Source organism: Piliocolobus tephrosceles, chromosome 12 (assembly GCF_002776525.5).
Source record: "Piliocolobus tephrosceles isolate RC106 chromosome 12, ASM277652v3, whole genome shotgun sequence".
Classification (NCBI taxonomy): Eukaryota; Metazoa; Chordata; class Mammalia; order Primates; family Cercopithecidae; genus Piliocolobus; species Piliocolobus tephrosceles.
This window is the reverse complement of record NC_045445.1, coordinates 106,994,471-107,022,188: the sequence shown is the minus strand read 5'-3', so window position 1 is coordinate 107,022,188 and position 27,718 is coordinate 106,994,471. Positions and strand designations below refer to the sequence as shown.

Genomic DNA, 27,718 nt, shown 5'->3' with positions numbered 1-27,718 from the left:
CTAAAACTTGGTAATACAATCTTTTGTAAAAGTCTGTTGCAAGCTCTTAGCACTGATAAACTCAATTTAAACCGCACAACATCCCTGTAAGGTATAGTTAATGACTAGGAAAAAAGCTAATGATTCTATCTTTCCCCTCCATTTAAAACACATCCAAGAGTGCACAAATACTAAATGATCACCCAAATGTTACACTTCTCTTCATTCTGAATCTTTGCCTGAAGCCAAGTGCCCATGTTGTGATTTGCTGTTAAACTTAAAACTGCTGCAGTACTCTCTATATGTAATACAATCTTTTGTAAAAGTCTGTTGTAAGCTCTTAACACTGATAAACTCAAACCACACAACATACCTATAAAGAAATTATTAATTTTATCTGTATTTTAAAGATGGAGAAACTGAAGCCCAGAGAGATTGTTAATTCACTTGGGACATATAGCTTTAATGCCATTTCTCATTTCTTTCTTTCTTTTTTTTTTTAAAAGAGAGAGGGCCTTACTCTGTATCCCAGGCTAGAGTGCAGTGGTATGATCCTAGCTCACTGTAACCTCAAACTCCTGGCCTTGAGTCAGGCTCCTGCCTAGGAGTAGCTAGGACTGCAGGTACATACCACCACACCTGGCTTTTTTTTTATATATATGGAGTCTCACACTATCGCCCAGGCTGCAGTGCAGTGGCACAGTCTCTACTTACTGCAGCCTCTGCCTCCTGGATTCAAGTGATTCTCCTGCCTCAGCCTCCCGAGTAGCTGGGATTACAGATGGACGCCACCATGCCTGGCTGATTGTTGTATTTTTGATAGAGACGGGGTTTCATCATGTTGGTCAGACTGGTCTCGAACCCCTGATCTCAGGTGATCTGCTTGCCTCGGCCTCCCGAAGTGCTGGGATTATAGGCGTGAGCTGCTGCGCCCAGCCCTATTTTTCTTTTCTTTAAAAGAAGCTTTTACTTTAAAAAAAAAAAAAATTATTATTTATCAAGTTTTTTTTTTAATCATAGGGCAATTACCTTAGATCATCAAAATACTTTCCAAGGTTGATTGTTAATAAAACTGGAGTATTTGGTAGCTAATGCTTAATTGTATTTTGGGATTATCTTACTTTTCCCCCACTGTGTCTTTTCACTGTAATTTAAAATACATTTATGTTTTGGCCAGGAGCAGTGGCTCACGCCTGTAATCCCAGCACTTTGGGAGGCCGAGGCGGGCGGATCATGAGGTCAGGAGGTTGAGACCATCCTGGCTAACACAGTGAAACCCCGTCTCTACTAAAAATACAAAAAATTAGCCAGGCGTGGTGGCGGGCCCCTGTAGTCCCAGCTACTCGGGAGGCTGAGGCAAGAGAATGTTGTGAACCCGGGAGGCGGAGCTTGCAGTGAGCTGAGATGGTGCCACTGCACTCCAACCTGGGTGACAGAGTGAGACTCCCATCTCAAAAAAAAAAAAAAAATTATGTTTTAATATTATGACAAAAGGACAAAAGCTCTGCTTATTTTGAGGTGAATGAACATAGGCACTTATCCTTTTTTAGTGTTTACTCTTTAGGGTTCATTTTCTTGGGTACCACTACATTTCTTTCAGTGAAGTAAGCCAGTTATATTGTCAGGGGGCAAACAATAAAGAGGTTGGAGGGAAGAGTTTATCATTTTTTTTCTTGTTATTTTCAGTCAGAACTACTTCCTTTTGAAATGTATTTTTTTCCATCTCCAGTGGCTGAGCGGAGGGTATCTTGATTTGAGGTCCCTGAGTAGCAGATGGTTTGTGTTGAGAGTAACTGATTAAAGAGCCCTGGTTTTTTTTTTTTTTTTTTTTTTTTTAAATCATTCCAGGTCTTGTCATGTCTTAGGAAGTTTGAGCCTGTAGCCCAACTGAGTGGATTGTTATTCCATATTAATATGATCTTTGAGATAGCAAAAGTTAAATATGTATGAACACATGAATTACATTTTCACGCTTTCTCTTTTTCTCCTCCAGATAGCACAACGATAGAAAAATTAAGAGCTATTTGTTTAGACCATGCCAAACTTGGAGAAAGCAGCCTTAGTCCATCTCTTGACTCACTTTTCTTTGGTCCTTCAGCCTCACAAGTGCTATATCTAACAGAGGTTGGTTTTTTGTTGTTGTTGTGTTGTTTTGTTTTAATTTATTCTGTGTTCTTTAAATTTGACCTTTCGTATGGTAAGGTGAATGATTTGGGTAGAATTGTAATGAAATAGTTTTGAAATGAAATATTAATTTGAAATAAATAATAGTGAGATGGTCAAGAATTTCTTGGCAGTGACAATAGTACAAATAGAAGTTTGTTTGTTTTTAATCTTTTAATACAGCCCTCTCCCCCTCTTCTCTATTTTTCCAGGTAGTCTATGCCTTGTTAATGCCTGCTGGTGCACCTCTGGCTGATGATTCCTCTGATTTTCAGTTTCACTTCTTGAAAAGTGGTGGCCTACCCCTTGTACTGAGTATGCTAACCAGAAATAACTTCCTACCAAATGCAGATATGGAAACTCGAAGGGGTGCCTACCTCAATGCTCTTAAAATAGCCAAGCTTTTGCTAACCGCCATTGGCTATGGTCACGTTCGAGCTGTGGCAGAAGCTTGTCAGCCAGGTGTAGAAGGTGTGAATCCCATGACAACGGTAATACAGACTTTTAAAAAATCTTTTTATAATAGTAGATAGCAATTTTTAAAGTAAAACTAATTAGTGTTTTAAATGTAGAGTTCAAGATTGACTCAGTGTTCAAAGTACCTTATTTCAGAGGTTTTCTTTATGATGTTTGTATTAAAAGTGCAAATACTTTTCGCTGACTGCTAATAATATGAGGGTAATTTCTCCCTGCCCACTTAAATCTCACTTGACTTTCAATTATTTTAAACCTAACAAAAACTCCATGTGAATCTCTTATTAACTTATGCCTGGCAGATATATAAAGACACAGATTGTAATAAGAGATGTAATTGGTTTATCTAGTTGCTTGTTTCCCTTCCCACCTAGGGCTTAAACCCAAGTTCTGAGCTTATTCTGACTCTGTTTCTGCCTTAGTGGTATTCTTGATCTATGTCACAAAAAATTCTCAAGACATATGGGAATTTGATACTTACTTATAAGAGATCAAAGTATGCATTTAATTCTAAGTAAAATTTTATAAACATCATAAATGATTGTTAGTAAAACAAGTTACTGATAGAAGGTAAAAACTTCAGGGATAAAGATTTTCTTCTTTAGAAATGGCTTAGGTTTCAATTGGGGAGATCAGAATGTTGATAATTATGGTAATATCACATATAGTTGTTTTAGCTGTGATAATATTGTGGTTATGTTTAAAAGGAAGAGCCCCCTATATTTTTGAAGTGATTGCTGAGATACTTCCAGGTGAAATTATATGATATCCAGGATTTGCTTAAAAACAATCCTGGGGTGGAGAAGTGATGGAAAGCAAGGGAAGATAGTCAGATTAAACAGTTTGGTCCACTGGTGATAATTCCTGAAGCTAAGTAATATGTACGTGGGAGTTAATTATACTACTTTGAACACTTTGGTGTATGTTACGAATTTTCTGTAAAAAAATGGCTCAAATTTTATATTGCTTTGTATCACAGGTCCCATCTTTGTTAGGATTTTTTTTTTTTTTTTAAGTAGTTCTTATTAGATAAGTAAAAAGGCAGCTTCTTGTTGGGATAAAAACAGATTTTTGTCATGATCCCTGACACAGATGCTCAGTGAAGTATGCAGAAAACAATTACATGTATCCACTTTCACCTTTCTTCAATATTTATTCAGAGTATGTGCCACTATGGATACAGAGGTACATAATAACCTCTAATCTCAACGAGCTCACAGTAGGGAGCCCAGTGCAAAATTAGTAATATAGAAATATCTTAAAATAATATTGTAGAAATACTTACAGTATATATATATATATAGGAGGAGAGTTGCAACTTGAAGGCAGTTAGAATTACCTCGCTAACAACTACTTAATGAAATTAATCTGTCACTGATTTAACAACTTGATTATACTGTTAAGGAAACACTAGGGTACCTTTTGTACATTAGTCCTCTTGCTGCTTTTTCAGTATTCCTTAATTTTTCTTTTTTTCAAAGCAAAACGTGATAACAATGGGGAATGCAAGCAGGGTCTGCCCAAGGCATGTACATAAAAGACATACAATACTTTACTGAGTCTCCAGAAGGGAACCAGGCTATTTAGTTATCATTATCCCCTGCAAGTTAAGCTGAGCCCAGATTTAGAGACACGAGTTGATTGCTCTAGAATGAGGATTTGCAGACACATGCCACTACAGTGCGCAAGAGAGGAAGCCCACTTTGTTGGCAGTGCTTTTCATGGAGGTTGCCACAGGTTCTATAATGTGTGTATGCAAGGAAGTCGTTCTGAGGGAGTGGGTGATGAATGAAGAACAAATGGTTAGGTCTGGTTATGTACAAATTATTTACTCCAAATAAAATGGTTAACTTTTTTCAGATCAACCAGGTTACCCATGATCAAGCAGTGGTGCTACAAAGTGCCCTTCAGAGCATTCCTAATCCATCATCCGAGTGCATGCTTAGAAATGTGTCAGTTCGTCTTGCTCAGCAGATATCTGATGAGGTTAGTTTTATCAAGACTTCTGTCACAATTTTAACTTTCCTAGGCCCACTTATTTTAATCACTGTCTCATCCTTTAGATAATGTTCCCTTAGTATCAGTTTTGTCTACTATTAATATTAGTACTTTCTGTTTTTAATCAACTATATGTATAATAAACAGCATCCTTTTAACCTTTTAAAGTATACAGATTGGGTGATTTTTTTTTTTTTTTTTTTTTTTTTTTTTGAGACAAGAGTCTCACTCTGTTGCCTAGGCTGGAGTACAGTGGTGCCATCTCGGCTCACTGCAACCTCAGCCTCCAGAGTAGCTGGGATTACAGGTGCCCCCCCCACCATGCCCGGCTATTTTTGTATTTTTAGTAGAGATGGGGGTTTCACGATGTTGGCCAGGCTGGTCTCGAACTCCTAACCTCAGGTGATCCTCCTGCCTCAGCCTCCCAAGGTGCTGGGATTGCAGGCATGAGCCACCGTGCCCGGCCCAGATTCGCTGAATTTTGGCATATATGTGTGAAAACACTGCTGCGGTCAAAACCGAATATTTTCATCACTCTTTCTTTATGCCCTTTTGCAGTTTATTCTTTCCCCAGGTAACCACTGCTCTTTTTGTCCCTAGAGAGTGTTTTTTGTCTTCTAGAGTTTTATATAGATGGATTACAGTATGTGTTCTTTTGTGTTGGGCTTCTTTCACTAAGAATAATGACCGAGAATTACCTATGTTGTGTGGATCAGTAGTTCATTCCTTTTCATTGCTAACTAGTACCCATATGAATATTCCACATTTTGTTTATCCGTATTACTTTGTGAAGGACAGTTGAATCGTTTTCCCTTCTTGGCTGTGAATAAAGCTGATGTGAACATTGTGTACAAGTGTTTGTGTAGACATAAGTTTTCATTTTTCTTGGATAAGAAACTACAAGTGGAAAGATTGTCATCTTTGTAGTATTAAAATATAATAGTAAAGAGCTAGATAACTTGGGAAGCATACTTTGCTGTATTGCTGTTTAAAGGCTGGAGGTGGGGAATAAGCCAGGTGTAGTGGCAGATGCCTGGAGTTCCACCTACTTGGGAGCCTGAGGTAGGAGGATCTCTTGAGCCCAGGAGTTCGAGTTTGTAGTGAGCTGTGATCACACCACTGTACTCTAGACTGGGTGACAGAGCCAGAGGGCTCCCCCCAACCTTTTTTTTTTTCTTTTCTTTTCTTTTTTTTTTTTTTTAAGACGGAGGCAACTTGGGAATTTAAAGACAATGATGCTACACAGTAATTCCTGTTTACAAGGTGAAACATTTTTGTTTTTCTAAATATAATTTCACTCTCATTCTATCAACAGTTCTATTTACTCATTATCTTGCAGGCTTCAAGATATATGCCTGATATTTGTGTAATTAGAGCTATACAAAAAATTATCTGGGCATCAGGATGTGGGTCGCTACAGCTAGTATTTAGCCCAAATGAAGAAATCACTAAAATTTATGAGAAGGTAAGAATTATCACAGAACTATATTCCTTGTAAGCAAATGTTTCTTAATTGTGCATGTGGTTTGATTTTTATTAGGTTTGCTATTTTTAAAAATTAAATCACTTGCATCTTAATGGTTGAAAATTAACTGATAGCTATATTGAGAATATGGTAAAATTTTACTTTGAAAATGAAGTACTTAAGAAACCTGCTATGGGGCTGCTTTTTAAATGAAATTGCCTTTTTCTGCTTCTTGTGGGGGTCAGATATAATTATCTCATACTAAATTTGCTTTATCCCGTTCTCCTTTTTCTTTTATCATCTTTCTGTCCTGCGTAAATTTTGGTTTGTCAGTTATGGTATGGCATTTAAGTGTTTTTTTGTTTTTTTTTTTTTATTCTCTTGAAGCCGTCAAAAATAAGACTGTTAGCCAATTAGATATCATTCCTGACCTTCTATTAGATTAAGCAAATTATCTACAGAAGAGAAACTGTGGTTGGCTTTTTCATTTATCATGTGTACCTGCCCCTGATGCTACATATTTAGAAGGAAAAATTGAGTTACAGAAACTTCCCTGGCTTGGTAGAGCTTCCTTTACATGGCCAACATAACCCTGATTCGCCTAGGGTATATGTTGATGTTCCATAGTATTTGTCTGGCACAGCCCTGGGTATTCATTCAGCATATTAACTGAATACTTACTCTGTTTCAGGCATGTACTATAGTTACTACTTTTGGATTAATAAAGTCAGATTAGAATTCATTAGGTACCTCCCCAAGCATATTTTAGGTTGTAAGTCTTCGATACCCTTCCTGAATAGGCAAAGACAATTGATTTTGAATAAAATGGCACAATAGGCAAGCAACATAATGGAACTAGTCAAAAGTACCTAAGTGCTATTGTGGTTCTTGAGAAAGGATTGGTTGTTGGTTCAGAAGTAAACAACTCAGAAAGTCTCAAAAAAAAAAAAAAAATAGGTAGTGTGCTCCTCCAACCCTCCTTGAGACATAGGAAAATAATGGAATTAGACTTTATTTTCTATTATAGTCATTTCCAGACTATTCTAAAGGGGCCTCAAGAGTTACATGCAGCCTTGGAGAGGCTGAGGCCAGGTGGTTTAAGTGAGTAGGTGAGTTTTAAGCACTAAATAGAAGTCGTATAAGAATTTTCTTAACCTCTTTGGGTAATTTGTTCTTGATTATAATTTTACAGACCAATGCAGGCAATGAGCCGGACTTGGAAGACGAACAGGTTTGCTGTGAAGCATTGGAAGTGATGACCTTGTGTTTTGCCTTGATTCCAACAGCCTTAGATGCTCTTAGTAAAGAAAAGGCTTGGCAGACATTCATCATTGACTTACTGTTGCACTGTCACAGCAAGTATGTGTCTTTTATAATTGTAAGAAACTTACTTTTGTAAATGGAGTGAATTCTTTTAGGCTGGTAAAATGTGTCCCAAAAATTAAATATTTATTGTCTCTATAGCATATTGGTATTGAGGAAAATAGTGTTTTGTTTAACCTAAATTTGTTTGGTTTTAGTCTCTGCAAATGCCAATATTAATTGTCAAAGCATGATTTTTTTTCTAATTCTAGAATTTAGTTTTACCTAGGAGGTATATAGGTTAGCCTGTTTCTAAAAATCTAGTGTGCAAGATTTAAATCGTATAGGATATTAGCCTCCTATCTTAGATTCCTAGATGCCAGGTTTTTTTAAAGCCAAACAGAATTTGGTATGAAATTTGTAAGACAGGGTCATTGTAAGAACTTTTGCAGTTTACACTGAGAATAAAGATAAGTTATGAAGCTCATGTTTCCATTTCAAGAGCGTTTAATCAGTGGCAGTAATTTTGTTTTGGGCTTCTTTTTTGTGCAAGTCGGTCAGATTTATAGAAAATGTTGGTTTCCATCCTCCTGTATCAGTCTGATCTTGACCTTCGTATATGGTAACTTTATAAACTTGAGCTCTAATAGTGTCACCATTATATGTAATTAATCTGTTTTATCTATATTTTGTGAAAAGACACAAAACGTTTACTTTCATCGTTCGGTCACATGCCATTCAATAATGACAAAATTCATTGATGAAAGGTTAATGTAAAGTCACAATAAGCCATTTGTTGAAATGAAGCATAGTGATAAGTAAAGTTTTAAAAATGTATATACTGCGGGGGGTAGGGTTCAACTTGCCTACTCAAGAGGATGTAGAGTCTGAAGTGGGAATGTCACTTTAGAATCTAAAGTGATTTAGTGGATTTAAAGTGTGAATGTCACTTATTTTAAGAAGTTCCTTGGTGTAAGTTCTTTGAAGACATCCAGTTCAACCTATTCAGAAACTCTTTTAACAGGATCCCCACAAATCAGGTTGGGCGTGCTATCTCCTTGAGAAGACAATTCTGCACATTGGAAAAGATAAATAGGTTTAGTAAGTCTAGTTCCATTTAATGATACATACATGTGGGAATGGTGAGGATAGGAAAGATGATTAGCCAACAGTTTTAATGATGTCAAACCTGGAGGGTAGCAAGTTTCTTATTCTATGTTGATTTTTTTTTAAAAAAATTTAAATTAGGAACTTATTTCACCTCTTAGTCTAGTAACTATTAAGGAACTTGGTTTAACAGAGTTTTTTGCCCTCTACCCTTTATGAAAATTACCCTTATATAAGTCAGAACCATTTTGCCCCTCTCTTCCCTGAAACTTGCATGCAGTGTGGTAAAGTACTGTAGAAAGCATGTTATCTCATTATGTCACCGTATTGTCTGCAATAATAAAGAGGGTGTTCTAAGTTAGGATTTTTTTGAGTTTTAAGTACCTGATTTTTATGAATATCTGAATACCTGTGTAGGTTCAAAATCCATTATTTCCCATTTGTAAGAGTTTGTCAGCAAGTCCAACTTGGATATTAATCATTGGCATTAATATTCTAAAATCTGAATCCCCAGGCCGGGCGCGGTGGCTCACGCCTGTAATCCCTGCACTTTGGGAGGCTGAGGCAGGTCAGGAGTTCTAGACCAGCATGGCCAACATGGTGAAACCCCGACTCTACTAAAAATACAAAAAATTAGTTGGGCTTCGTGGTGGGCACCTGTAATCCCAGCTACTTGGGAGCCTGAGGCAGGAGAATCGCTTGAACCCGGAAGGCGGAGGTTGCAGTGAGCCGAGATCAGGCCATTGTACTCCAGCCTGGACAGTAAGAGTGAAACTCCATGTCAAAAAAAAAAAAAAAAAAAAACTGAATCCCCAAATACATACTGGCCCCAGGGGTTTCAGATAAGGGATTGTGAGCTGTGTACAAGTCTGCCCCTCAGATAGAGTTTATAATCCTACAGTAACATTTAAGCATAGTTACTTACAAGGTACTTCTCACTTAATCCCTATAGCAACTCAGAAGTAGACTTTGCTGATGGAGAGGCACAAGGACTATAGAAATTAAATGACTGATAAGGACATAATCATCACTAAATGCTAAAACTAAGACTGAAGGTTTTCTACCTCTTGAGTTCTGACATTTCTGCCACACAAATTGGGCTCTGGGTGTAATTATAATCCACCATCAAATATGTGAATCCCTATGTATGTGCTTGGCCATTAAAACCAAAGTCAAATAAGGCAGTTCTTGCATTCAAGCAACTTTGAGACAGAAATTGGTGCCATAAAAGGTAAAATACTTTGAGAATTGGAAAGGGAATATCTTACTTTCTACCCGGAAGGAGCAAAAGTGAAGGTTTTGTGCTGGATGTAGCATGTGAGCTCGTGTTTGGGTAGGATTTATATGTGCATGAGAGTAGAAGATGGTCATTGCCAATGTACTCTCTCTCCCCCCCTCCTTCTCCCAGTTATGTGGCTTTTACTTCATGTGTCTTTGGACTCCATACACTTTCCTCCTCATAATCTACCCTAATCTAAGCAGTCTGTACCCATTGCCTGGGCAATCATAGTATCCTTGATCTTCCCACCTGTAGTGTCGTACTCTTCTAATCTGTTCACTACACGGCAAGCAGAGTGCTCTCTAGAAAATACGATCATGTTGCTTTCCTGCTTAAAATCTTTCCATGTCTTCCCATTATCTTTGAATTAAGTTCAGACTTTTAAATTTGGCTTATAAGCACTCCATAATTTGGTCCCTGCTTCTACTTACTCAGAAGTTTCAACTTAAATGCCACATATTCTAGAAACTTTTCCTTATCCCTAAACTAGGAAAGGTTTCCCAGACCTCTGTTCCTATTAGATGGTCTGCTTCCACATCATGACACTGACTTTATTTCATTGTAATTAGTTGCAATGGATTTAAATTCTTTTAGATAAATGATATTCTTTTCTGCTGTTTCCACAGCCTGTTGTTTTATTCCCTGCCTAGTTAACTCACTTATGTTACCTCTCTGATCCGTGAAAGCATTTGACTTTGCCACTCCTGGGGTAGTGCTTTCAGAGCAGAGCTGAGTAGTTGGTTTAATGTTTAGAAAAGGAGTCAAGGATAATACTGTAAAGGAGGTTAGTGGGAGTCAGTTTGACAGAAGGCCTATGGTGCTAAGGTCTAAGCAGCGTTTGATTTTAATGTGGTGTAGGCAGTCTCATGTATATGTTTGGTAAATATTGATCAAATACCTGTTGTATATAAGACACTACCCACCGTGGATATGGCAAAACGGACAAAATCTTAGCCTTCTAGGAGCTTACATGCCAAAAGGGATGGGAGAAGAGAAGACATACGAGAAGTATATCAGATAGGAATAAGTGCTATGGGGGTGATGTGTACAGCAGGAAAAGGGGCTGTGTAGTACGGGGCATGAGTGCAGTTCAATTTTTTATAGGGTGGTTGAAGAAGACTTCACAAAGGTGAAAGCTTTGTTTAGAGGTCACCTTTTATCATTACCTTTCAGAGCAAAGTAATAATCCATGTGGCTCATGGGGAAAGTGTAGAGAAAAAAACAACATATGTATGTCCAGGCATGTCAAGAACATGCCTGACATGTGAAAGAACAGCAAGGAAACTGGAGTGGATGGAACGGAGGCGGTAGGGGACGGGGAGTAAAGTCAGAGAGGATAACAAACACCCAATGAGGGTTTTTATAGGTCATCATGAAGACATTGACTTTGACCCTAAGTGAGATGGGAATCTTTCAGAGGGTTTTAAGCAGAGAAATGATGTGCTCCGCCTTAACTTTGTAAGTTTATTCTGGTTAAGAATAGTATGTAGGATACCAGGAAAAGCAAGCTATTTTATGAATTCAAATGAAAGATGACAGTGGGCTGCGTGCAGTGGTTCATGGTTGTAGTCCCAGCACTTTGAGAGGCCAAGACAGGAGAATCACTTGAGACCAGGAGTTCGAGACCAGCCTGAGCAACATAGTGGGCCCTTGTCACTAAACAAAATAGAAAAAATAAGCCGGGCATGGTGCACATGCATGTAGTCCCAACTACTCAGGACATGCATGTAGTCCCAACTACTCAGGAGGCTAAGGTGGGCAGATCACCTGAGCCCAGGGAGGATGAGGCTACTGTGAGCCGTGATCGTGCCGCTGCACTCTAGCCTGGGTGACAGAGCGAGACCCAGTCTCAAAAAAATAGTTTTTGTTTTAACTGGATGTGGTAGCATGCACATTTAGTGCTAACTACTCAGGAGGCTGAGGTGGGAAAATTGCTTGAACCCAAGAGTTTGAGGTTACAGTGAGCTAGGATCATGCCACTAAACTCCAGCCTGGGTGACAGAGGGAAACCCTGTCTAAAATAAAAGGGACTGACTATCGTGAAGATAGAGGCAACAAGATTAGTTGACAGAAATATGTTTCTTTTGAAGCACTATAGAAGTCTGCATTTGCTCAGGAAAGTTTTATCAGGAATTGACAAGCATCAACTTTTTATTGCTCCCCACCCCCACATTTGGGCTGCATACTTAGCTTGTTGAAAAATTAGTAAACCAAAGCAGTGGGAATAACATATACCTTTGAAAATCTGAGTAAGTTATGGGCTTGCTCCCAGAAAACTAGATATGCCTAACTTTGGTTTACTTGGGTCCCCCCTAAACTCTGCCTCCAAAAATTTTAGGGGCTTCTGAATCCCTCTGATTTATAGGCCTATAGACTGTTTTCAGAAACCTAAGATACCCTCTAGGGAGGGAGATTAGTACACAGAATGTATGCTGTCAGGTCCTTTACACTTGTACTTTAAATTAGGTTCTGAGGGCTGGGCTCAGAGGCTCATGCCTGTAGTCCCAGCACTTTGGGAGCCCAAGGTGAGCGGATCACCTGAGGTCGGGAGTTCGAGACCAGCCTGACCAACATGGAAAAACCCCGTCTCTACTAAAAATACAAAATTAGCCAGGTGTGGTGGCATATACCTATAATCCCAGCTACTCAGGAGGCTGAGGCAGGAGAATCGCTTGAACCTCGGAGGCAGAGGTTGCAGTGAGCTGAGATGGTGCCATTGCACTCCAGCCTGGGCAACAAGAACGAAACTCTGTCTCAAAAAATAAATAAATAAATAAAAATAGGTTCTGAGTTACCTAGGAACTAGCACAAAGACAGAAATGTAGTTATCCATGAAATGCAGTTTGTGATGTCTGTAAGATATTCACAAGTGCTTGGCAGGTACTTGTTGAGCATCTTCCATGTGTCATACGTCGTTCTAGGTGCCAGGACCTCTGGCATCAAGAAAGCCTCTACCCTGAAAGGGCTTACTTTGTAATGGAGATAGACTACACATTTGATAACTGGTTCTTGAGCTCCCCCTATATGCCAGATACTATCCTAGGTTCCAGAGGCACAATGTTAACTAAATAGATGATGTCTCTGCCCTCTTGGTGCATTTTATTCTAGTAAGATCTATGTAGTACATAACGCAGTTTTTAAAAAAGATAGATCCATGATTCCCAGATCTGAGAATCATGAGACAAGTTTTTCCCAAGGGTCATCAGAGAGAAAATACGGTATTGTGGTTCTCAATCTTTTTTTTTTTTTTTTTTTTTTTTTTTGAGATGGAGTCTCGCTCTGTCACCAAGTTGGAGGAGTGCAGTGGCGTGATCTCGGCTCACTGCAACCTCCGCCTTCCAGGTTCAAGCGATTTTTCTGCCTCAGCCTCCCAAGCGTGCACCACCACGCCCGGCTAATTTTTGTATTTTTAGTAGAGACGGGGTTTCACCATGTTGGCCAGGATGGTCTTGACCTCTTGACCTCGTGATCCGTCTGCCTTACCCTCCCAAGGTGCAGGGATTACAGGCATGAGCCACCGTACCCGGCCTGTGGTTCTCAATCTTTAGTGCACATCAGATTCACCTGAAGAGTTTAGTAACACATTGCTGGGCCCCACCTCCAGTATTTCTGATTCAGGAGGTCTGCATTGGAGCCTGAGAATTGGCATTTCTAACAAGTTCCCAGATAATGCTGATGTTGCTGCTCTGGGGACCGTGCTTTTGGAACTGCCAGTACAGTATAAGGCAGCAGTTCCCAACCCTTTTGGCACCGGGGACCAGTTTCATAGAAGACAGTTTTCCATGGATCAGGGAGGTAGTGGGGGATGGTTTCAGGATGAAAGGATTCCACCTCAGATCATGAGGCATTAGATTCTCATAAGGGGCACATAAGCTAGAAGAACCCTTGCATGTGTAGTTCAGTAGGGTTTGCGCTCCTGTGAGATTCTAATGCTACCGCTGATCTGACAGGAGGCGGAGCTCAGGCCATAATGCTCATTCGTCCTTCTGGCCTGGGGTTTGGGGACCCCTGGTATAAGAGACATATGCCACAATAGCATTACTGTGGTTACTACAGAATTTCCACAGAGCTGTTGTGCAAAACCATAGTTGAATAAAAATTCTGTGGAAGGCCAAAAAGATGCATAAAGTTTATTGTAGTAGAGCATTTGGTATATAGAGGAACATTTCCAGCCTGTTCCAAGAAAGAGGTGTTAGAAGGTAGTATCCCTCAAACTCTTAGTGTCAGTTTGAGGTTATAGTCCTGGACATACAGCTTAAGTTCATGTATTATGTGGTGTTAGCTTGAGTGCTTGGTGTGTGTAGGTAGAGTAATCCTGTATCCTTACTAGTAATTTATCTCCCTCTTATACTCCCCCCACCCCTCCTCCCCAAGAGGGAACAATGTTATAATCATTTTTTTAAAATTGGAATAATGTATTAAATGTGAAACATTTTTATTTCAGAACTGTTCGTCAGGTGGCACAGGAGCAGTTCTTTTTAATGTGCACCAGATGTTGCATGGGACACCGGCCTCTACTTTTCTTCATTACTCTACTCTTTACTGTTTTGGGGGTGAGAGACTTTAAAATATGCCTATCAATTCAATGTGATTCATTCTTTAAACAAGAAACATTCAGAAATTTGTGGTTTTAGCTTGCATTAAAGTCAGGACAGTCTATATTTAATAAATGAAGTACTACTTAATTTCCCGTACTGTGGTAGTCCTCTAACTCTGGGTTTTTAAAAAAGTGGATTTTGAGGATAGACATGTAAATTGATATTATTCTACTTTGTTTCCAGAGCACAGCAAGAGAGAGAGCTAAACATTCAGGCGACTATTTTACTCTTTTAAGACACCTTCTTAATTATGCTTACAATAGTAATATTAATGTACCCAATGCTGAAGTTCTTCTCAATAATGAAATTGATTGGCTTAAACGAATTAGGGTAAGTTGCAGATAATACTCCATTTATATGTCATTATTAACAAATAGAATGTTTTATTGATGGTTTATATTTTTTGAGCATTTTGGTTAAATGGAAAACTCCAAAGATTGATAAAAGGGACCAAAGAATATACTCTGCATCGGTGGACATTAGTAACCTGCGATTCACAAAAATGAATGCATATCTAGTTTTGTAAAATGAATTGCTTACTTGAGACTTGAAATACTGATGTTCAGCTTCTTTTATTTTAGCATTTTGGGCCTTTTTGCAAATTCTCATTTAAAAAAAAAGTATTCTTGAATTGTTTATGTCAAAAATAAGTCTGATAGAGCAGAACTTTTGATCATAACATCTGATACTTTTTACTTAGGCAAAATGATACAAGAATTTATTTCTGAAGAGATTTGTAGTTTTTAGCCTTCAAATTAGCATTTCTTCTAGTAGTTCATAAAGCCAATTTCTAGAAAGTTCTGAAGAAAACAAACTTGTTTGAATGGAAAGACTTAAGGAAATTATCTCATATCCCTCCAGCTCTGTCTTGTTCTGGCTCCTCTCTCCCTCTTTACCTCCCTTTCGTAAGCTAGACATTTGATCTCTCCCCCCCACCCCCCACCCCCCGCCTTTGGCAGGATGATGTTAAAAGAACAGGAGAAACGGGTATTGAAGAGACGATCTTAGAGGGCCACCTTGGAGTGACAAAGGAGTTACTGGCCTTTCAAACTTCTGAGAAAAAATTTCATATTGGTTGTGAAAAAGGAGGTGCTAATCTCATTAAAGTAAGTTCTGTGTTCTTGGTTGTAAGCTACATATCACAACCTTCTAAATGTTTATAATCAAATTAATTTATAGTAGTATCATGTCTTTGTACTTTCTTGATGTTTTCTCTTTTTTAAGAATCTTTATCAAATTTATAGTAATTTAAGAAATACAGTTATGCCTTACTTTATTCAAGAGACATTTCTAAATTTGTATTTAAATAAGATTTCATGGCTGGACTTGCTGGCCTCACACCTGTAATCCCAGCACTTTGGGAGGCCGAGTCTGGTGGATGGCTTAAGCCCAGGAGTTGAAGACCAGCCTGAGCAACATGGTGAAACTCCTCATCTCAAAAAAAAAAAAAAAAAAAAAAAAAAAAAAAGAAAATTAGCCAGGTGTGGTGGCACACACCCTTGGTCCCCAGCTACTTGAGAGGCTGAGATGGAAGGATCACCTGAGCCCAGGAGGTGGAGGTTGCAGTGAGCCGAGAACGCACCACTGCACTCCAGCCTGAGGAACAGAGCAAGGCCCTGTCTCAAAATAAATAGATAAATAAATAAGATACTTTATAAAGTAATTGTTTAGTTTTTCTCTTTGGAAAATCTGAATTGTTCATTTCATTTAATGAGGCAAACCTCTCTTTTGTAAGAATGCATCTTCTATATCTTTAATGAGTTTCTTCATGTAGTAACACAAGGAAACAAAGTTTCATTTTTGTATATTTTATTTCTATTCAAAATGGGTTTAATTTGCTATAGACTTGATTAAAGGAGCAAACTTATTTAAAATAAAAATTTTGATAAGTACTACATTCAGTTCTTTCTTAATATTTACAGATTTATTTAACCTGGGAAATTAGGTATGTTAATGATAGAAAATAGTGTTTTGAAGGAAGATCTTTTTATTAGAAAATCTGAGTTTTCTGAGATGTAATGAGATCTTAAATTCCAATGATTTTAATTTTAAAATGATTTACTTACAAGAGACTTTTCTTTTTTTCTAAAAATATATAGCATTGCTAATATGTAATCCCTTTTTCAACTTTTTAGGAATTAATTGACGATTTCATATTTCCTGCATCCAATGTTTACCTACAGTATATGAGAAATGGAGAGCTCCCAGCTGAACAGGCTATTCCAGTCTGTGGTTCACCACCTACAATTAATGCTGGTTTTGAATTACTTGTAGCATTAGCTGTTGGCTGTGTGAGGAATCTCAAACAAATAGTAGATTCTTTGACTGAAATGTATTACATTGGCACAGCAATAACTAGTAAGTATTTTTAATATAATGTGATAATTGATCATTTCCGTGTTTCACAGTTCTGTTTTCCTGTTTTTCTTTCAGAAAATATTTCCAACTTACATATTTCTTTCAGTAACTAGTTTAACATTTTTAGTGAATGAATGTATTAAGACCATTATAGACCAGGCATGGTGGCTCAGGTCTGTAATCCCAGCACTTTGGGAGGCCAAGGTGGGTGGACCACCTGAGGTCAGGAGTTTGAGACCAGCCTGACCAACATGGCGAAACCCTGTCTCTACTAAAAATATAAAAATTAGCTGGGCGTTGTGGTGCGCATCTGTAATCCCAGCTACTCAGGAGGCTGAGACAGGAGAATTGCTTGAACCCAGGAAGTGGAGGTTGCAGTGAGCCGAGATCGCGCCACTGCACTCCAGCCTGGGTGACAGAGCAAGACTCCATCTCAAAAAAAAAAAAAGGAAAAGGAAAAATAAATAAGACCATTACAAGCAGACCACCTTGTATAGAAAAAAATTCAAACATTTGTTAAATGACATCCTATAAGTGGTGTTGCTATTTGGCAAGATAAGTTTCATATCATGAAACCTGACATAAAATTCAAACTCGAGATGAAAAAGTAGCCAAAGTAAAGGCCGTAGAGTACAGACGTAAAACTTTATTTATTTATTTATTTATTTATTTGAGACAGAGTTTCACTCTTGTTGCCTAGGCTGGAGTGCAATGGCGCGATCTCGGCTCACTGCAACCTCTGCCTCTCGGGTTCAAGTGATTCTCCTGTCTCAGCCTCCCAAGTAGCTAGGGTTACAGGCGCCTGCCACCATGCCTGGCTAATTTTGTATTTTTAATAAAGATAGGGTTTCACCATGTTGGCCAGGCTAGTCTCGAACTCCTGGCTTCAGGTGATCCACCTGCCTCAGCCTCCCAAAGTGCTGGGATTACAGGTGTGAGCCACCACACCTGGCCCAGACTTAAAACTTTAAATTGTATGTATTGGAAAACCTTTCAGGTCCTCACTTAGAAGCTCCTTAACATTATGAGTTCGAAGAAAATCGGGCTTTGAAGATTAGAACATGAGAAGTTACCATTTTAGTGCACCTTATTTATGTTCTCATTTAATGCCCACATCAGGCGCATGAGTAGGCTGCAGATTTCAGATCTTACAGATAAGGAATTGAAGCTCAAAAGGGCAAGGGCAATATAAAATATTAGTAACAGAAAAAGCAGAAATAAGCATGGTTGGTGCTGTTTTGTTTTAAGAGAAAATCGCTATTTAGAACACTTAAGAATATAACTGATTATAGTAAATCTTTAGGAACATGTAAAATTACTTTTTAATGTGTTTCAGAATATTTGGAAGTTTTAAATAACATTCTTAGGAATTTCTGAATAAATTGATTGCTTAAAAGGTTAGACCTGGCCGGGCGCGGTGGCTCAAGCCTGTAATCCCAGCACTTTGGGGGGCCGAGACGGGCGGATCACGAGGTCAGGAGTTCGAGACCATCCTGGTTAACACGGTGAAACCCCGTCTCTACTAAAGGATACAAAAAACTAGCCGGGCGAGGTGGCTGGCGCCTGTAGTCCCAGCTACTCGGGAGGCTGAGGCAGGAGAATGGCGTAAACCCGGGAGGCGGAGCTTGCAGTGAGCTGAGATCCGGCCACTGCACTCCAGCTTGGACCACAGAGGGATAATCCGTCCCGAAAAAAAAAAAAAAAAAAAAAGGTTAGACCTTTAGCTGTCCTATCAAATCTATGTATGTGAGAATTTTTTTTTTTTAAACTTCATGGGGGTTAATTTTTTGATCACAGATTGGAGTATAGTATAATGTTGTTTGCATCGTTCCCTATCTGTCATTGTTCCCTGTCAACACATAAATATTTACCTAATTCATATTTGGCCATGCAGTTTAGTATGATAAAATTAACTGGTCCCCTAGACAGTGATACTTAATGTTGTTTCCAGGTTTATACTAGGTGGAGGGAGATAGGAAGATGTACAGTGATTTACAATTATCACAAGTCTACTGTCTTGCTCCCTCCTCACAGTAGCATTATAGATATAGGAAAAGCAAGTGTTACTTTTGTTATTACATTTACTAGGAAGAAACAAAGTCACCTAAAGGTGGGGGAAAAAAAGAGGTGATAAGCATCAGAACCAGGATGCGAGCCCATATGGTTTTAGGATTATTTAAAACTGAGAAAATTATAATGTGTTGATATATTTAGATAACATTTCATTCCTTGGCAAACTGAAGGCAAAAGTATAAAATATTAAGAAAGTGAAAAATGACTAAAAATAAAGATGCAAGTAAAGTTAGCATGTAGACATTAGCATTATACTATCTTGTACTTTTGAGACTGCTATAGAAGCAACATCATACAAAACGGGTTTGCGGGTGATTAGATAAGAAGCTACACAGCGGTGCTTGTTGCCGTGTATTTTATTTTATTTTTATTTTATTTATTTATTTTTTTTTTTTTTTGAGACGGAGTCTCGCTCTGTCGCCCAGGCTGGAGTGCAGTGGCCGGATCTCAGCTCACTGCAAGCTCTGCCTCTCCTGGGTTTACGCCATTCTCCTGCCTCAGCCTCCCGAGTAGCTGGGACTACAGGCGCCCGCCACCTTGCCTGGCTAGTTTTTTGTATTTTTTAGTAGAGACGGGGTTTCACCGTGTTAGCCAGGATGGTCTCGATCTCCTGACCTCGTGATCCGCCCGCCTCGGCCTCCCAAAGTGCTGGGATTACAGGCTTGAGCCACCGCGCCCGGCTGTTGCTGTATATTTTAGATTGTTTGAAGATGAAGTGCAAACATAGAACACTGCTTCAGGTTGCTCCAGGGTTAGTGGAATTATGGGTAGTAGAATTATTACCAGGGTTGCTTTGTCAGCATAATAGAGTTTGAAAGGACAAAATGGCTGTGCTTATGCTACAAGAATCTTTTCTTCTTTCAGCTTGTGAAGCACTTACTGAGTGGGAATATCTGCCACCTGTTGGACCCCGCCCACCCAAAGGATTCGTGGGGCTGAAAAATGCCGGTGCTACTTGTTACATGAATTCTGTGATTCAGCAACTCTACATGATTCCTTCCATTAGGAACGGTATTCTTGCCATTGAAGGCACAGGTAGTGATGTAGATGATGATATGTCTGGGGATGAGAAGCAAGACAATGAGGTAAATTTGAGTTACCATTTCTGTTTTCTGTGTTTCAAGTTATGATACCAGATATTATTCTCTCTTAAGAGAGTATTATGCTTTCATCAAACGTGTTAAAGTATATTTGAAAGTAGGGATGGGCTAGGCACACACCTGTGGTCCCAGGTACTCAGGAGACTGAAGCAAGAGGATTGCTTGAGCCTGGGAGCTTGAGGCTGCAGTGAGCCGTGATCATGCCACTGCACTCCACCCTGGGTTACAGAGCGAGACCCTGTCTCAGAAAAAAAAAAAAAGTAAGTAGGGATGGAGTTCTCCTAGCCAGCATGAACTGCTACCTCTTAACATAGTACAGTGCTCACTACCTACCAGACTTTAAACTGCAGTTAATTTTTAGAATAGTTTGTACTTTTCTTTTTTTGTTGTTGTTGAGATGGAGTCTCGCTCATTGCCCAGGCTGGAATGCAGTGGTACCATCTCGGCTCACTGCAAGCTCCACCTCCTGGGTTCATGCCATTCTCCTGCCTCGGCCTCCTGAGTAGCTGGGACTACAGGCGCCCGTCACCACGTGTGGCTAATTTTTTTGTATTTTTAGTAGAGGCGGGATTTCACTGTGTTAGTCAGGATGGTCTCGATCTCCTGACCTCATGATCCGCCCACCTTGGCCTCCCAACGTGCTGGGATTACGGGCGTGAGCCACCATGCCTGTCCCAATAGTTCCTACATTTCTAAAGCAACAGTTGGTATTAAATACATTTACATTGTTGTACACCATCACCACCACCCATCTCCAAAATCCTTCATATTGCAAAACTGAAACTAGCCATTAAGCTACTCCCCATTCTCCCTCCCCACAGCCTCTGGCAACTACTATTCTTTTTGTCTCTATGCTTGACTCCTCTACATACCTCATGTAAGTGAAATCATACAGTATTTGCCTTTTCATAGCTGGTTTATTTCATTTTAAAGTCTAAGTAATATTCCATTATATGTATATATCACATTTTGCTTATCCATTCATTTGTCAATGGACATTTGGGTTGCTTCCCTATTTGAGCTATTGTGAATAAGGCTGCCATTAACACGAATATACAGATATCTGTTTGAGGTCCTGCTTTCAGTATTTCCAGTTATATGCTCAGAAGTGGAAGTACTAGAGCATATGGTGATGCTATTTTTATTTTATTATTATTATTATTTTTTCCAGACAGAGTCTCACTCTGTCACACAGGCTGGAGTGCAGTGGTGCGATCTCAGCTCACTGTAACCTCTGCCTCCTAGGTTCAAGTGATTCTCCTGCCTCAGCCTCCCGAGTAGCTGGGACTACAGGCATGCACCACCATGCCCCGCTAATTTTTGTATTTTTAGTAGAGATGGGGTTTCACCATGTTGGCCAGACTGGTTTTGAACTCCTGACCTCAGGTGATCTGCCCACCTTGGCCTCCCAAAGTGCTGGGATTATAGGCGTTAGCCACCGTATACAGCTAAATTTTTTGAGGAACTGTTTTCTAGAGTGACTGCACCATTTTACATTACTACCAGCATTGCACAAGGGCTCCAATTTCTCCATATCCTTGCCAGTACTTATTATACTCACTCTTTCTGGTAGTTGACACCCTAATTGAGTGTGAGGTAGCATCTTGTCATGGTTTTGATTTGCATTTCCCAAATGGTTAATGATTTTGAGCGTCTTTTGCTGTGCTTATTATTGGCTACTTGTGCATCTTCTTTGTCTATTTTTAAGTTGAGTTGTGTTGTTGAGTTTTAAGAGTTCTCTGTCAGATATGTGATTTGCAGATACTTTCTTTTGTTGCCTGTACCTCTGATGTCATATCCAAGAAATCATTGCCAAATCCAGTGTCTTAAAGCTTTTGCCCTATGTTTTTTTTTTTTAAAGAATTCTGTGGTTTTAGCTCTTATAATTAGGATTTTGATCCATTTCGAGTTAATTTTTGTATGTAGTGTTTCATAAGGGAAGGGCCCAACTTTATTCTTTCGCGTGTGGATTATCCAGTTTACCCAGCACCATTTGTGGAAGAGTACTGCAGTCATGCACCAAATAATGTTTCAGACAATAACAGACCACATATATGACAGTAGTCCAATAAGATTATATTTTATTTTTACTGTACCTTTCTATTTTTAGATGCACAGATTCACCGTTGGGTTGCAGTTGTCTACAGTATGTAGTACAATAACATGCTGTACAAGTTTACAATCTAGGAGCAATTGGCTATACCATCTAGGTTTTATAGGTATACTCTATGATGTTCACATGACAAAATCACTAATGATGCATTTCTCAGAATTTATCCCTGTCATTAAGCAAAGAATGACTATACTGATACTAATAAGTATATTTTATTGACAGATCTGAGCATTTTATATACAACAGCTACACGAAGGATATATTATTCCCATTCACACATAAACTTGAAGCTTAGAAAGTTTAAGTAGTTTTTACTTGCTCAAAGTTACTTGGCTTATAAGTGGTAGAGCCTGCATTTATGTCTAGTTCAGTCTAAGTTACTATGCTAACACTACACTGTATTATCTGTCTCTCCTATACATGGTCAAGGTTATTTGGTTATGATAACTGATAATGTGAAATGGTGTGGATAAACACTAAATACTAAAAATTTATAAATTGAAAATTAAGTGCTTTGGAAATGAGCGGAATAGGAATACAAATCATTTATTCACTAACTGCTTGGCATTTGTCTCAACGTATTTTACTGTACTTTAACTCATTGGTGATAATTTTTGGTTTCTAGAGCAATGTTGATCCCAGGGATGATGTATTTGGATATCCTCAACAATTTGAAGATAAACCAGCATTAAGTAAAACTGAAGATAGAAAAGAGTACAACATTGGTGTCCTAAGACACCTTCAGGTCATCTTTGGTCATTTAGCTGCTTCTCGACTGCAATACTATGTGCCCAGAGGATTTTGGAAACAGTTCAGGTAAACTATGGATGGATAGTAATAGAGATACTTCTTAAAATGAGCATCTCAATACACTAACATTAAACCTCTCTAAAAGACATGTTGGAAGGCATCTTTTTTTAAGCACTGGTAATATTCAAACTGTCCTTAGTTGGGTGGGTTTTTTGTTTTTTGTTTTTGTTGGGGGGGGTCCCCTTAGGAAGAAGTAGAAACTGGCATAGTAAGGAAGGGCAGTATCCTTTAGTCTCTTAACCATATTATTAACTTTTTGTTAGGAAAACATCTAATAAATACAGAAGTGGAAAAAATAGTATGAACTCCTGTATACTTGTCACCCAACTTCAGTAGTAGTCAACTTGTGGCTAGCCTTTTTTTTTTTGAGACGGAGTTTTGCTCTTATTGCCCAGGCTTAACTGCAGTGGTGTGATCTTGGCTCACTGCAATATCCGCCTCCCGGGTTTTAGCGATTCTCCTGCCTCAGCCTCCCAAGTAGCTGGGATTATAGGCACCCACCAACACGCCTAGCTAATTTGTTGTATTTTTAGTGGAGACGGGGTTTTACCATGTTGGCCCAGGCTGGTCTCGAACTCCTGACCTCAGGTGATTTCCACCTCAGCCTCCCAAAGTGCTGGGTTTACAGGCGTGAACCACCGCACCCGGCCCCTACCTATTTCTTTCTAGATTGTTTTGAAGCAAATCTTAGTTCCATCTATAAATACTTAAGTATGTGTCTGTAGTGTCTGTCTCAAAATATGATCATGATACCATTATATTTTTTTAAAATTGCTTAATATCAAATATCTCTGTCAGTGTTTGAATTTACCGAGTTATCTCATAATTGGTTTTTACTGATATTTTTTAAAAATAAGATTCAGTCGAGGTCCACTTACCACAGATGGTTGATAATGACTCTTGGTTGTTCATCTGTTCCTTTTTTTCCCTTTACAATTATGGGGAAATCAGAGGACAAATAGTTTACCCTATAAATTTCCCCACAGTCTGAATTTTGTTGATGGAACCCCTGTGGTCGTTTATTATTTTCTGTTTTTCTTGGTCACCTGCATCTTCTATAAACACCTTGTGAGATCTAGAGGTTTGATCAGATTGAGGTATTATTTTTCTTTTTGTGGAATGGATAGGCAAGGCTACTTCACGGGGGTAATGTTTATCTCCATGAGGAGTAACATGTAATGTCTGTCTTCTTATGATGTTAACGGCAATTGATTATCTTTTTTTTTCTTTTTTTTTTTAATTCTGAGATGGAGTCTTCGCTCTGTCACCCAGGCTAGAGTGCAGTGGCACGATCTCAGCTCACTGTAACCTCCGCCTCCTGGGTTCAAGCAATTCTGTCTCAGCCTCCTGAGTAGCTAGGGTTATAGGCGTGTGCCACCATGCCCGGCTAATTTTTGTATTTTTACTACAAACGGGGTTTCACCATGTTGGCCAGGCTGATCTTGAACTCCTGACCACAGGTGACCCGCCCGCCTCAGCTTCCCAAAGTGCTGGGATTACAGGCGTGAGCTACTACTGCTCCCGGCTTTTTTTTTTTTTTTTTTTTTTTTTTTTTGACAAGAGTCCTGCTCTGTTGCCGCCCAGGCTGAAGTGCATTGGCTTGATCTCGGCTCACTGCAACCTCTGCCTCCTGGGTTCAAGCGATTCTTCAGCCTCAGCCTCCCAAGTAGCTGGGACAACAGGCCCACCCTACCCCACCAATTTTTTGTATTTTTAGTAGAGACAGGGTTTCACCGTGTTGGCCAGGCTGGTCTCGAATTCCTGACGTCAGGTGATCCACCCGCCTCGGCCTCCCAAAATGCTGGGATTACAGGCATGAGCCACTGCGCCTGGCCGATTATCATTATCTTAATACAGTATTTCTTCAGGGTTACAAAATAACAATATTTTATTTTTTCATTTAATAGCTAGAAAAGATCTGCAAAGGAAAAATTGCCCTCACCAACTATTTTTTTTTTTAAGTTAGAAAACTCAATTACATTTTTACCTTGTTTCCTTTGACTTTTTTTAAGTCAGTAATACGTCATACACTGTGCTAAAATAACTACAGTACGACACGTAACTCTTACTGTGTATGAAAAGGGGTATAATTATTTATAGCAGTGAGGTTTGTTTTGTTTTGTTTTGTAAGTAATCCTCCTTGGAATTCCTTTAAGGTGCTTCCCAGCCAGCTGAGAGGAGTGGGGAATGAAGGGTCACCTGATACTCTGGTCCGCCTTCCCTTCTTCTGACAAAGCAGTATAAATTTCTTCTCCTACCCTAGCTGGGTCCTCTACTTACTCTGTACTAGTGTCTTGCGTGGACCACCCTCCCTCCCATCTCTCATTTTGCTTTTAGTCCCGTCGCCCAGCATACCACTCTCCCTCCTCTCTGACTATTTCAGTTCTGTCTTCTTTCCCTAGGTTATTCCATCTCTGGCTTAAGGCTTTTAGCATTTCTCTTTATGCTTTTCCAAATTGAAGAACACAAACAGAGGCTTACACTGGGTGTTTTTTGAGATGTAGTCTCACTCTGTCACCCAGGCTAGAGTGCAGTGGTGTGATCTTGGCTCACAGTAACCTCTGCCTCTTGGGTTCAAGCAATTCTCCTGTCTCGGCCTCCCAAGTAGCTGGGATTACAGGTGCCCGCCACCATCCCCAGCTAATTTTTGTATTTTTAGTAAAGACGGGGTTTCACTATGTTGGTCAGGCTGGTCTTGAACTCCTGACTTCAGGTGATCCACCCGCCTCGGACTCCCAAAGTGCTGGGATTACAGGCGTGAGCCACCACGCCCAGCTGAGGCTTACACTTTTTAAACTTTTGTCTTAATTTGTCATTCAGTTACAATTTTTTCTCTTGTAATGCCTTTGCTTTTTTGACTTTTCAGTTATTCCCTGTGCTAGTGGAGCTCGGTTTGTATAGACTAGCACTTTGGATTATCCACACTTTAGACACATAATCTACTCTTGATACAAGTGGTTTAGTTAACTATACTTCCTCACCCCACTTTTTTATTTTCGAAAGTTTCAAACCTACAGAAAAGGTGAAGAAGAGGTATAATTATCACCTTTATGTTATATTCTGTATGCAGTTTTACTAGTTAACATTCTGCCATATTTGCTTATCTTGCCATATGTATACTTGGTTTTTGGTTTATTTTGTTCTTAAGTTGATAGTAAGTTGCAAACATGATGCTTCACCCCTTCATACTTCAACATATATCTTATAAGAAATCATTTATCAGAATAAGGCAGTTTTCCTACTTATGTGTAATATAGTTATATCCAAGTAATGTAATACCGATTTTTAATCTCTAATATTCATCAGTATATATTCTGATTTCCCAAAAATGGTCTTCATAACTTATCTTTCTATCCCAATCTGATACTCATGAAGGAATCACAAGAATTTGGCTGTTTGCTCTTTAGTTGCCTTTTATGTAAAATAATCTCCGTAACTTGTGACTTGTATCACACTGAAATTTTTAAAGAGTCCAGGCCTGTTGTCTTGCAGAATGTCTTTTTTGATTTGTGTGATTGTTTCCTCATGATTAGCTTCATGTTAAATGTTGAGGGGGTGGGAGCAATAAAACTATGTAATTGATGTTTTGTGTTTCTCACTGCACTGTATTGGGAGGCATGTGTTACCACTTAATTATTAAGTGATACCAATTTTGATTTCTTGCTGTCTTAACAGATCTCTCCTTTATAAAGGGTACCTTTTCCCTTTGGAAGTTAGTTGATTACATGTTTGAAAGTTTGAGGAGTTGAGTATGGTTTGAAAGTAAATAGAACAGATTGGTGTAATTTCTTGTAATGGAACAAGCAGATTTTTAACAAATAATTTATTTGATTTTAAACTTACTGTATACAAATTTTTATTTGTCTAAAATATAATAGAAATGAGATTGTTTGCTATATAGAAAAGGTTTTACAAAAGTATCAAAAGACAATTCTTGCATACTTTAAAATGTTTGTCATTTCTTGCTTAGAACAAATACACTTAAATTCTCTATGTACATTATTCTGTATATACAAAATCAGGTATTATTGATAGTTTCCAGCAGTGCCTGAGTTTCAGAAGTATGAGTTCTCATTTTGTGGTATGTAGTGATGGTGTCGTTTCTTAGATTATTCAAGAGATTAACTGTAAAACAAGTTAAAGCTTTCTCTCTTCACTTGGGGAAAAAAATAAATTGAAGAGTAACTAGATTTGATCTTTTTACTATTTATAATCTAAAATATAAGCAAAATGAAAGAAATAAAATAGTGATTGTAACATCCACATAAGAGTGAGATCCACCACCTCATTCTTGGAGCCGTGGTTTCGTGGCAGTTCTTTGCTGCTAGGGTACTAGTTTTAGTATGAGGCTCACTCTCTTACACCACTACATCCTATAGGGAAAGCACATTCTTTTTTTTTTTTTTTTTTTTTTTACTTTTTCTATGTAGTTGAGGAATAAAATCTCGGTTTTATATACTGTTGTTTGTGGTCCTGTTGCTTTTTTTTCCCCCTGAAAAATATAGTTGTACATATTGTTCTGTGAATGTCACATGTTACATGTTTTATTTCATTCATTTCTTAGGCTTTGGGGTGAGCCTGTTAATCTGCGTGAACAACACGATGCTTTAGAATTTTTTAATTCATTGGTGGATAGTTTAGATGAAGCTTTAAAAGCTTTAGGACATCCAGCTATGCTAAGTAAAGTCTTAGGAGGTTCCTTTGCTGATCAGAAGATCTGCCAAGGCTGCCCACATAGGTAAGTACTAATTACACATTGAAAGTATATGTTGTACCATGTATATACTAACAAAAATAAAATTTTTACTTGTACTTACATACAAAAGTGGAGTATGTCACTGATTACTAAATACCTGAAACAGAATGATTTATATACTGTGCATACCTTACTGCTGTGGG

At 38.7% G+C, this 27,718-nt stretch overlaps 1 protein-coding gene across 6 annotated transcripts in view; it reads left to right on the top strand.

Annotated features, from left to right (window-relative positions):
* USP9X (ubiquitin specific peptidase 9 X-linked) overlaps positions 1–27,718 on the top strand; it is a 158,336-nt gene that overhangs the window by 105,234 nt on the left and 25,384 nt on the right. For all 6 annotated transcript variants that reach the window (XM_026451482.2, XM_026451484.2, XM_026451481.2 and 3 more), the window contains exons 22-33: positions 1,973–2,103; positions 2,355–2,633; positions 4,477–4,602; positions 5,954–6,079; positions 7,272–7,438; positions 14,212–14,320; positions 14,549–14,695; positions 15,325–15,471; positions 16,501–16,723; positions 19,661–19,881; positions 22,635–22,825; positions 27,384–27,557. In XM_026451482.2, coding sequence (XP_026307267.1) covers positions 1,973–2,103; positions 2,355–2,633; positions 4,477–4,602; positions 5,954–6,079; positions 7,272–7,438; positions 14,212–14,320; positions 14,549–14,695; positions 15,325–15,471; positions 16,501–16,723; positions 19,661–19,881; positions 22,635–22,825; positions 27,384–27,557 — 2,041 coding nt within the window. The remainder of the gene's footprint in view (positions 1–1,972; positions 2,104–2,354; positions 2,634–4,476; positions 4,603–5,953; positions 6,080–7,271; positions 7,439–14,211; positions 14,321–14,548; positions 14,696–15,324; positions 15,472–16,500; positions 16,724–19,660; positions 19,882–22,634; positions 22,826–27,383; positions 27,558–27,718) is intronic.